Source organism: Oryctolagus cuniculus, chromosome 17 (assembly GCF_051225735.1).
Source record: "Oryctolagus cuniculus isolate XC-2025 breed Fujian yellow rabbit chromosome 17, ASM5122573v1, whole genome shotgun sequence".
NCBI lineage: Eukaryota > Metazoa > Chordata > Mammalia > Lagomorpha > Leporidae > Oryctolagus > Oryctolagus cuniculus.
The window spans coordinates 63,595,298-63,607,689 of record NC_142883.1 but is presented as its reverse complement, the minus strand read 5'-3'; the positions used below and the strand labels follow the sequence as shown (position 1 = coordinate 63,607,689).

Genomic DNA, 12,392 nt, shown 5'->3' with positions numbered 1-12,392 from the left:
TGTGTTTATTATGCATTTTTTTGTATCTTTTCTCTTTCTCTTCTCCATTCATCCTCTAGGAGACATAGATAGTTCCCAAAGAACAAGTGCTTTTTGAATCCTAAGGGTGATTTGTAAGTACACAGAAAGTAATTTTAAGCCTAAAATGTCTACACAAAAAAGAATATAATTTCTCATACAGTCTTGTGCTTACTGAAATGGCCGATACCTTTAATTCCATTGCCTTTTTCAGAAATCTCAATCGTAATCCTCTGACAAATGTTGAAGATTCGTATCTTTTTAAACTGCCAGCATTAAAATATCTGTAAGTATGAAAATAATCTTTTTTTATTTTCATCAAACATTAAGTATTTGAGATTGAGGCTAAAAAGTCATGATTTTAAATTAGGTTACTGAAAAAAGTTATTGACTGAGGCAAGAACTGAGAAAGAATTTATCATGGGAAAGACAGCTGGCAGGGCGAGACAGTGTTACATGCAAATACATGTTAGGAATACCATCTATCCCAAGCAAAGAGGTATAGATGTAAATTTTTTAAAGAAAAAATAAGAATTAAAAGAGGTCAGTGTAGTATAAAATGAAAAATAAGACAATGGCAGAAAAAGGTGTAGGTTCTACTCTTCAATGCCAAGGTCATTAATCTGATGATGCAAATAGTAAAGTCATTTCAACCAGGGCTTTCTGGAACTGTCTCCATGACAAACTCTTGAGCTGTCTTGCTTTATAGAGAAGCCAAAACTGATGTAACCACATCTTCCTGAAACAACCTTTTTAAGGACAGATCTTTTTATTGAGGTCCATACCGTGAATGTTTGGACTTTCTCCTTCAGAGACTTGGGAACAACACAAGTACCACTTACCACAGTTGAGAACATTCTCATGATGACCCTTCAACTGGAAAAACTGTAAGTTATCTTTTTCTTAGGTTTATTTCCATGTAAGTCTGTAGACGTGTTTTCTTAAGTCAGGCTTATGGAGGTATAATTTTTATGTATTTCAATTCACACTGTAAAGTTTGCTGAGTTTTGGCAAACACATGGTTATGTAACCACCACCAAATTCCTGATGTAGAACATTTCTATCAACCCAAAAAGGTCCCTCATGGTCCTTTCCAGTCAATCGTCTCCTCCCATCCCCAGACCCAGGCCCTGCAAACCACTCACCCTGTTTCTATTCTTGTAGTTTTTCCTTCCACAGTGTCTTATAAGCAAAATCATGTAGTAAGTGTAGCCTCTTGTGTCTGGCTCCTTTACTCAGCATAATCCTTTAGAGATTAAACTACTATTCATGTTGCTGCCTCTACCTATTGCTGAGTAATATTCCAATTGTGTAGTTACACCAGTTTATCCATTTCATCAGCTTATAGAACTGTGTTTTCCAACTTTTTGCAATTATAAATAAAGCCACTAACAGCACTCACATGCAGGTCTGTAAATGAATATGTGGCTTCATCTCTTTGGTGTAAAGATCTAGGGGTAGGACAGTTCATTACCTACTAAGTGTATATTGAACTGTTTAACACACAGCTAAACTGTTTGCCAAGTAGCTGCTGCAGTCTGCACTCTCACCAACAATGTTCGAGAGTGGCAGTTGCAACATGTGTTGTCCCAGTCCTCAGATTTCAACTTTAACAAAAATTTAGAAACTGGATGTTGTGGCACAGCATTAAGATACCACTTGGGGGGCTGGCACCATGGCTCACTTGGCTAATCCTCCGCCTGTGGTACTGGCATCCCATATGGGCACTGGGTTCTAGTCCCGGCTGCTCCTCTTCCAGTCCAGCTCTCTGCTGTGGCCCGCGAAGGCAGTGGAGGATGGCCCAAGTGCTTGGACCCTGCACCCGCATGGGAGACCAGGAGGAAGCACCTGGCTCCTGGCTTCAGTTCGGCGCAGCTCCGGCCATAGCGGCCATTTGGGGGGTGATTGGGAGGTGAGCCAACGGAAGGAAGACCTTTCTCTCTGTGTCTCTCACTGTCTAACTCTACCTGTCAAATAAATAAATAAATAAGATACCACTTGGGATGCCTACATCCCGTATCAGAGTGCCAAGTTTGAGTCCCAGCTACTCTGCTTCCAGCTAATGTGCACCCTGGGAGGTAGCCGATGGTAACTCGAGTATTCTGGTCTCTGCCACCCATGTAGGAGACCCACACACTGAGACCTATATCCTTGGCATAGTCCTGGCCCAACCCTGGCTGTTATCAGCATTTGGGGAAGTGAACCAGCAGATGGAAGGTCAATCTTTCTCTCTCTCTCTCTTTCTCTCTCTCGTTCTTTCAAATAAGTTAAAAAATAAAACTTTTTTAATGTAGCTTTTCTGCTAGTAGATATATAGTGGAATCTCTATATGTTTTTTTAGTATTTAAAAATAGTTACTTGAGAGTCAATCAGTTCTCTCACCAAATGCCCACCATGACCAGCACTGGGCTAAAGCTGGAGTTGAAGGCTGGGAATTCAACCAAGACCTCCCATGTAGGTGGCAGGAACCCCAATTTCTCAAGCCCAAGAAAGGCAGGAGAACTATATTAGCAGGAAGCTGGAATCAGGAACCAGAGAGAAGAATCAAATGCAAGTGCTCAAATGCGGGACTCAGTCATCCTAACGCTGGCACCTTGGGTACACTCACTGCAGTTTAAACTTAGACTTCTCTACTAACTGACGATACTGTTGTGCAAATATCTTTACCAAGTGTCTATTCAAATCTGTTCCCATGTAGTAATTTGATGGTAATCTTAGGGAGTTTTAAGAGTGTTTTATATGCTCTGGGTATGAGTACTTTCTCTCAGATGTATGTTTAGTAAATATCTTCTCTCTGGTTGTGAGTTATCATTTCACTCTACTAAGTGTACCTTCTGAAGAGTAGAAGTTAATTTTTTTTTAATGTTGATGAGCCTATAGCAACTTTTATCTTGTATGGTTTGTCCTTTTATTGTGCCTTTCCTGAAAAAAATCTTTCAAATAACCCATTGTCTAATCTAAAGTTACAGAGATTTTCTCCTGTTTTCTTGTAGAAACTGTAGAGTTACATTTAGGTCCATGATCCTTTCTAGTTAATTTTCATGCAGAGTTTGAAGTATCTCAAGTTTTGAAGTTTTAAAAAGGATTTCCTTAGAGCCCTATTCTGACATTTTACCATAAACTCACTGCAACTTCCATTGTGACCTCCCCCCTGCCAATTGGACAAGCTAAACAGAAACTATGATAAGGCTAGTTGAGCGGACTCCACAAGATAAGAATGGGGAAAGGCCTCTCACAGCATACCCTGCCCTAATCACTTCTGTCAGATCACCTCCTTGACTAACGTTCCCACATCATCAAGTCCACTGGTTTCTGCTCTAGCCTCCTCTTCCTCAACCTTGGGCAGCATCTGCCACAGTGGATCCTCCCAGGTCAGTGAGAGGCCTTCCTCTCCAAAGAGTCAAAGCTCTCATCATCAACAAGCTTTCTCAGTTAGCCAAGGCTGTGGTGTTCTAGCTGCTTTTTTCATACTTGACCATCAGTGGACAGGAAAAGTGCTAGCATTTTCTGGAGCCATGTGCAACCAAGGCTATAAAAACCTGAAAGCAATTGTTACACTGGAGTTCATTATTGGAAGTCCTCAGGAGTTTAGACAAAGCAGGCCAGCTCACTTGTGTCGTGACTCATAAGCGATGGTCCTTAATGCATTCTTAAAGACTTATTTATTTGAAAGGCAGAAATACAGAGAGAGAGAAAGATCTTCCATCTGCTGGTTCCTAGCTCAAAAGACCACAACAGCCAGGGCTTGGCCAGGCCAAAGTCAGGCGTCGGAGCTTATTCTGACTCATGTGGGAGCAGGAGCCCAAGCACTTGGGCCATCCTCTGCTGCTTTCCCAAGTGCATTAGCAGGGAGGTGGATCAGAAGCGGAGCAGCTGGGACTTGAACCCGTGCCTATAAGGGATGCTGACACTGCAGGTGAAGGCTTAACCTGCTACACCACAGCGCTGGCCCCTTTATAGCATATTAATGTGCAATGGTCTTATCTAGTAAGAATAAGCTATACCTCAGGTCATTAGCAATTTCAAAAGATTTTCCAATATTTTTTTAAGATTTTATTTATTTATTTGACAGATAGAGTTATAGACAGTGAGAGAGAGACACAGAGAAAAAAGCCTTCCGATGGTTCACTACCCAAATGGCCACAATGGCCGGAGCTGCACTGATCGAAGCCAGGAGCCAGGTGCTTCTTCCCAGTCTCCCATGCAGGTGCAGGGGCCCAAGGACTTGGGCCATCTTCCACTGCTTTCCCAGGCCACAGCAGAGAGCTGGATCAGAAGCAGAGCAGCTGGGACTAGAACCAGCGCCCATATGGCATGCTGGCACCACAGGTGAAGGATTAACCTACTGTGCCATGGTGCCGGCCCAGATTTGCCAATATTTTTAAAAATAATGATTTGGGGCCCAGCACTGGTGTTGCGGCATAAGGTTAAGTTGTCTGTGATGCTGGCATCCCATATGGGAGTGCCAGTTCAAGTCCCAGCTGCTCCACTTCCCATCCAGCTCCTTGCTAATGAACCTGGGGAAGCAGCACAGGATGACCAAAGTGCTTGCCCCCTGCCACCCAGGAGAGACCTGAATATAGTTCCTGGCTCCTGGATCCTGGCTCCTGACTTCAACCCAGCCCAGCCCCAGCTGCGGTGGCCATTTGGGGCATGAACCAGTGGCTGGAAGATTTATTCACATTGGCCTTAGAAAGATAAATTGAGGTACATGCTGTAAAACAACTGATTTGAATGCCTCAAAAATCCCAATGCCATGAAACACTGCAAAAAAGGAACAGTTCTAAACTGAAGAAAATTAAAGAGCCATGAAAATAAAATGCAATGCCTGATTTAAAAGTAGCCAAGACATGTTTGGGACAACTGAGAGCACCTGCATGTGGACCACAATAGACGGTGATGTTAATGTTAAAGCTGACTGGGTGATAACAGTGTTGTGGATATGCAGGAGAATGCCTTTGTTCTTAGGAGACGCAGACTTCAGGTTTAGCAAGAAAAGGTCATCGTATCTACAGCTCATTCTCAAATGGTTTGTCCAAGAAGTGCATAGAGACACACACGTGGAAAGTGAATGTGGCAAAATGTTAGCAACAGTTGAATCTAAGTGAGAGAACATGTAAACTCATGACACCAATCTTTCGGATATTTTTGTAGGCTTGAAAATTTTCAAAATACGAAGTTAGGGGTAGAAAGGACTTAACGAAAATTTCCTGTTAGAATTGAAGTCTAGTAAAACACTAGCTTAGCATTCTGAGTGCATTCTTTCTATATGAAGCTTTCTCTGGACCCAAAGAAGTAACATTAGTCATCTGTAACAACTCAACCATTGGTTATTCTATTGGTTAGAAAGAGCCTGGCCCACTAAGTGTATCCAGTGTTAATCTAAACTCTATACATTGTGCCCCCAACCCACAGCCTTCGTGTTTCCATGAAACACAGGTTCTGTTTGCCTAATAAAGTCATCCTTTTGCCTCAGAGAAGGCCCCCAAACAACCCAAGGTGGGAGAGCATCAGTACTGTGCAGGTAGTGGTTTGCAAGTGAATAACTAGAGTGGCTAACTTGTGTTGCACACTCACATGTGTCAGGCACATTTCAAGTGCTGATTCATTTGGTCCTCACATCTCATTAGAGGTAGGTGCTATCAGAATGAGGTGGCTGAGAAACAGAGTCTAAGCCATTTGCCCAAGATCATATTATTAGCAGAGCTAAGATGTGAACCTAATCTGGTGATGGAATTTGTACTCCTAATCACTACATTATACTGCTTAAGTATAATATTGAGGACTCACTCCTATTAAACAGGCTGTTTTTATCTCCCTGAAACAGCCTCCAATAATTCTTTTTTTTTTTTTTTTTTTGGACAGGCAGAGTGGACATTGAGAGAGAGAGAAAGGTCTTCTTTTTGCCGTTGGTTCACCCTCCAATGGCCGCCACTCCCTGGCCACAGCAGAGAGCTGGCCTGCAAGAGGGGCAATTGGGACAGAATCCGGCGCCCGGACTGGGACTAGAACCCGGTGTGCCGGCGCCGCTAGGTGGAGGATTAGCCTATTGAGCTGTGGCTCCGGCTCAATAATTCTTTTTTTTTTTTTTTTGACAGGCAGAGTGGACAGTGAGAGAGAGAGAGACAGAGAGAAAGGTCTTCCTTTGCCGTTGGTTCACAATCCAATGGCCGCCACAGCCGGCGCGCTGTGGCCTGCTCCGAAGGCAGGAGCCAGGTGCTTATCCTGGTCTCCTGTGGGGTGCAGGGCCCAAGGACTTGGGCCATCCTCCACTGCACTCCCTGACCATAGCAGAGAGCTGGCCTGGAAGAGGGGCAACCAGGACAGAATCCGGTGCCCTGACCGGGACTAGAACCCGGTGTGCCGGCGCCGCCAGGTGGAGGATTAGCCTAGTGAGCCGCGGCGCCGGCTCCGGCTCAATAATTCTTAATAAGATAACCAACTAGCTTTGTTAGCGTTTTTGCCAATTTTATTTTAAAAATACTCAAACCTACTAGGGACAGGCCTTGTGGCACAGCAAGGTAACTCACCACGTGTGATGCCGGCACTCCATATTGGAATGTCAGTTTGAATCCCAGCTACTCCACTCGGCTTTTGTGGCCATTTGGAGAGTGAAAAATAATAATAAATAATAACATAAATAAATAAATATTTTTAAAAATAATTCAATCCCCCAAGAAAAGTAAAGAATAGTACAAAAAGTACACCGAGAACCCAGGCACTGCCATACAGGATGTGGGTATCACAAGCAGCATACTTCTCATGTGGACTCAATCATTAGCCTTCCTTCCCTCCTCTGCTCCCTAACTCCCACCCCTCCCCCTTCCTCCTCCTCTCTCTTGCTTCCTCCCTTCCTTCTTTCCTCTGAGCAGTTTCATAGTAGTTCCAGAGATGAAGAAATAATAGACACAGTGGACCACCTATGTGGATAGATGTATATACCATAGGCCATGACCACAGCAAAATACCCGCCACCTCAACTTGTGCTTTTATCTTTTTATCATTCTTCCCTTCCATCCCTCCTTGTGCTCCCCAATCCAATTTCCATGTAACCTTGACCTTCTTACTGTTACTATGGGCTATTATGCATGTTCTACACGTTTATAGAAATGGAACCACAAACAGTATGCACTGTTTTCTAACCAGTTTTTGTCACTCAACATGATTAAGACACTCTTGTTGTTGTGTGTACCAAGAGTTAATTTCCTTTTATTGCTGAATAGCATTTCATTATATGAACCTACCATAGTTTATCTATTCACCTATTTGTGAACACTTAGGTTGTTCCAGTTTGGGGGTATTAGAAATTAAGCTGTTTGCACTTACGCCCCATGTAGGACCTCTGTTAATGAGCTGTACTATGAGAATTAACTGCAAAACTTGTTCTCAAACAGTACTTTTTATGTTGTGGGGTGGGGGGTTGGTGCAAAGTGTTGAAATCTTTACTTAGTATAGAGTTGCTCTTTTGTATATAAAGTCAATCAAAAGTGAATCTTAATGAAGAATGGGATGGGAGAGGGAGTAGGAGGTAGGACGGGAGTGGGGGTGGGAGGGCAGGTATGGAGGAAAAAACACTATATTCCTAAAGTTGTACCTATGAAATTGGCATTCATTACATAAAAGCTTTAAAAAATAAAACAAATAAAAATTAAACTGTTTACGATGGCAGGCATTTGGTGCAGCCGTTAAGCCACTACCTGGGATACTCCAATCCCACATCAGAATGCCTGGATCCAAGTCCCGGCTCTGCTCCACCCTAGCTTCCTGCTAACATGTACCCTGGAAGGCAGTGGGTGATGCCCCAAGGACTTGAGTTCTTGCTCCTCACATGGAAAACCAAACTAGTTTCTGAGCTCCTGGCTTTGGCCTGGCCCAGCCCTGCATGTCGCAGACATTTGGGGAGTAAACTACCTAATGAAAACATGTGGTCGGCACCGTGGCTCAATAGGCTAATCTTCCGCCTTGCGGCGCTGGCACACTGGGTTCTAGTCCCGGTCGGGGCGCCGGATTCTGTCCCGGTTGCCCCTCTTCCAGGCCAGCTCTCTGGTATGGCCCGGGAGTGCAGTGGAGGATGGCCCAAGTCCTTGGGCCCTGCACCCGCATGGGAGACCAGGAAAAGCACCTGGCTTCTGGCTTTGGATCAGCGTGATGCGCCGGCCACGGCGGCCATTGGAGGGTGAACCAATGGCAAAAGGAAGACCTTTCTCTCTGTCTCTGTCTCTCACTGTCCACTCTGCCTGTCAAAAAGAAAAAAAAAGAAAAGATGTGTTTGTGTGTGTTTCTCTCTCTTCCTTCCACAGAAACTTTCAAAATGATAAATTTGAAAAAAATATAATGAAAATAGACTGACAGTTTCTTAAAAACACACACCTACCATAAGTTGCAGTCTTTCCATTTCTGGGTATTTAGGGAAGCACCACCTGACACATCCCAGGGCACTCACTGGCAGGAAACAGGGATCAGAAATGGAGCCAGGCACTCCAGAAGGGGATGTGCTTGTCCCAAGCAACATCTTCATGGCTGGGCTAAACACCTGCCTGGTCAAATTACTTTCACTCACCCATCAGAGAGCGAGTGTTCCTTTTTCTCCAGATCGTTTCCAACAATTACTGCAGTCAGTCATTTTTCTGGGACCAGAGTAGTTTCTAATAGTGAACACTTCCAACAGGGATGGAGAAGAGTACTCCAGAGGTTGGGGGAAGTCCTCCTGTGCACTCCCAACCCACAATGAGACTTGTGAACTGGAAGGAGACACCCCTGAGTCAAACGACAGATCCATGGTGCCCAATGCTCACCCTGTTGACTTTATTTTGGATACACCACACCCACTTCCATGCCTATGCCTCCTTGGGCCACCTCTCCCTCCTTCCTTTATTCTCATATTCAAGACCAACAATTGGCCACCAGGCTCCTACCCAAATGTCCTGGCCACATACCTCAAGAACTCCTTTGCTGGCACCTTGGCTCACCTGTTTGACCCACCCAAGGAACCCCTTTACAGGTAACTTAATTCTCTGTCTCTATTCATAGGATCTTACCCAGCCATATGGCCTGCTGCCTCTGCCAATTTAAACATACTATCGAGGTTGTCTGCAACACCGTCAAGCTTCACTGTGACAATGAATGCCTGCCAAATACGACACATTGCCGTGAGTCGGAACTTCCTGAGGATCTTTTTTTAATATTTATTTGTTTTAAATTTCTTATTTTAAAATTTTAGGGTCAAGTTTAAAGTAACAATGTAATTAATTGCTGAATTTTTATTCATTCATTCAGATTTAAACTCCCTAAATTGCTACACTGTTCCCTTGCTGAAAGTCAGGTTCGCAATCACTGCTATGTAATTTAATAACATAGTTACTGCTATGTAATTTACATATGCACAAAGGATCATGGAAAAGAGGTGGAAGGGGAAGGAAGCAATGTTGGGAACCACACACGTGGTGTTCTGTGCTCTTGGGTGCTTTGCTTTTCAATGATAACTCATTTGCACACAGTCTATAAACTGGTTTTCTATGTGTTGGGCCTCAAGGGCCCTCTGTCTTATAGAACAGGTCTACACTGCTCACCGCGGTTGTTTGTTTTTGCACTTGTATAAAAGAGTACAAGTGATGCTGTTTTATTTGGAGCCGGGGAGTTTCTGGTTCCATAACCAGAAATGGCTGCCTGGCTCCTCTGATGGAGTCGGAAGGCTCCTCCATGCACTTGTAGACTGTCCAACTCTGAACCTGCTCTGAGTCTCACGCTTTTCTATCCACAGAACACTCGGGTAATTTTAAGTATCCTTCTGTAGATGAGGGTTATTACCACTGATGTCGTGACTTCCAAAATGTGACCGCTTTCTTCCTTAGACAGCTTGAATTCGGATCTCAGTCAGGGATCTGAGGCATTAGCACAGTGATAACTGTATACCCATCTACACAGTGTTGCTCACCTTCCAGACCAGTTTCCTACCAATTATATTATTCCCTTCATCTCAAGAGGTGAGAAGGACAAGCATTGTTAATCTCCCTTTACAAGGGTGGGAAAGAACACACTGAGGTGAGGAGCAAGGCCCCTTGGCTTGACCACCTCTGCCCTCACTCCCCTTACATGCCTATCTCTTGCCATGGACACCTGTGATGGTAGCAAGAACACAGGGCCACAGGGAGGGAGGGAGGGAAGGAGGAAGCCTGTGCTCCCTCAGCATGAGGCAGGACTGTAGAATGATGTGGCTGAGAAGCAGGGGCAGAGCCACAGAAGGGGCAGCTGGGTGGGGCCATTTGTCCTCCAGCCTTATTCTAAGCCTGGAGTGGTTGGTCATTGGAAACCAATGAAATAATACTGATCATAGTTACTGCTTTTTAACACTGCGAACTCTTTGAATGCCACTCTCAAAAATATCTTTTTCTCCTTTGTTGTTGCCATTTCATAGGTTTGAGTTTGGTTTTACTTTTCTCTCTAAAGTCTCAATGGTACCCCAAATATTGGATTTGACTCCTAATTTAATTGATCAGAGTGTAGGGCTGTGGACTGACATAAAGCTGTCCCATCAGTCTTCTGTGCCAAAAAGCAGTCTCTTCTTTTTTTGACAGTTGAAGAAGCATCTATAGGGAACCCAAAGGGGGCATTCATGAAGATATTGCAAGCCCGGAAGAACAACACCAGCAAGCAGCTGACTATTGAGCCAGGGAACCCAGTATCAGAGAGAAACAGTTGGACTTCCCAGGCCGCATGAGTGAACAGCGGGACCTCAACGATGAAAGTGATGTTATTAGTGCACTGAATTATATATTGCCTTATTTCTCAGAGGAAAATCTACAAAATGTAGAATCAACATTATTACCATTCATTACACTGCTTTTTTCAAATGTGCAAGATAGAGATAAGTCCCTGAGCTACGTGAAAACCCACATAAGAAGGCCCTCTCATCCTTACAGAAATAAGTTGAGAAAGCTCTATTTTCTGGAGAATTTGTTACATGAAGTAATTCAAGAAAAAAATCGATGAGGTTAAGAAGGAAGAAAAGGCCATGCTTATGCAGCCTATCCTGTTAGGTCATCAATTTAACCCTCAAATCCTCCAAAAGAAATCAGAAACTGCCCCGTCACAGGAGAACAGCCTGGCAACCATGCCAAGTGTGGGGTACAGGCTGCAGAGAGTGAAAAAAGTCATCAAGGGGCCAAAGGGCTTATGGGAAAGGCACCTCCAGGAGATGAGGAAGAGCCTCGGGAGGAGACGGGGCACCTGGCCCTTTGCGGAGAGCATTGGGGGAAGAAGGCTTGGGAGAGCAGGCTCCAGGGAGCTGAAGGAGCTTCAAGTGGCTCAGAGGCCCAGGCAGGTGGCCGGAAACTCCTTGCACACGGAGCCCTTGCTCACAAAGGAACGTGAGGCTGCAGCCTCCTCTTTCCTGAAGAAACACATCCTGGGCAGGCCTTCTACCTCCCCTGCAAAATCTCTCTCTGAGATCAACAACAAAGGAGGACTTAACCTACACCATTTTTGTCTTAGAAGATGCCAATGCTAGAGCCAAAAATAAGGCGGCAGGGAAACCAATCTGGCATTCCAGACAGAATTACCGCTTTCATAAAACTTGCTCTCACCTGGTCCTCCGAACCCCCAAGGCCAAACTGAGTCGAAAGTTCAGAAGGAAAAATTCCCTCAACAGGCTGACGGCTGGGAAGAGGCCTCCGTTCCCTGCACTGCGGAGTCTCATAAACTCCCCCTCCGGAGAGGCTTTCTCATCCCCTGGAGGCCTGCATTCTCAGGGGAGTCCTCCTCTGAGAGAACCTTCTATAGAAGACACTAGGGAGGAAAACCATTCCGGAGGGCGTGTTTTCGAAGAAAATGTTTTGACAGAAAACACCACTGCACATGAAGAAACGCTCCCTGGTGACAAAATGCACACAGATCCTTCAGCTACAGATTCTGCTGGGACCGAGTTCGACCTAATGCTGACTGTGGACCAAACCAAGGAAACACAGTGGGAATACCCCAGCGAGGGCACTGAAGCCCCCACCATGCCCGCAGGCTTCACCTACCCCGTGATGCTGTCCCAGGGGCAACAGTTTGAAATTCAGCTGAATCAGCAGCTACAGTCCCTCATCCCCAACACGGACATGAAAAAGCTCATTTCTCACGTCATCCGCACTCTGAAAATGGACTGCTCTGAGGCCCAGGTGCAACTGCCCTGTGCCAAGCTCATCTCCAAAACAGGCATCCTGATGAAGCTCCTCAGTGAGCAGCAGGAAGAAAAGATAGCCAAGAAAGAATGGGATGCAGAGCAGTGGAGGACCGAGACCTATATCAATGAGAGTACAGAAGCCCCGAGTGGACAGAAAGAGCAGGAGTCGAGTAAGGTGAGGACAGGAGACCTGCACTTTCCCATCACTTAG

At 44.9% G+C, this 12,392-nt stretch overlaps 1 protein-coding gene across 1 annotated transcript in view; it reads left to right on the top strand.

Moving 5' to 3' along the window:
• Positions 1 to 12,392, top strand: part of LOC138846279 (leucine-rich repeat-containing protein 37A2-like) — a 34,623-nt gene extending 22,231 nt beyond the window's left edge. The window contains 6 exon segments of the mRNA XM_089317020.1: positions 233 to 304; positions 831 to 905; positions 9,049 to 9,230; positions 10,593 to 10,696; positions 10,994 to 11,475; positions 11,477 to 12,392. Of these exon segments, the coding sequence (XP_089173146.1) occupies positions 233 to 304; positions 831 to 905; positions 9,049 to 9,230; positions 10,593 to 10,696; positions 10,994 to 11,475; positions 11,477 to 12,392 (1,831 nt within the window).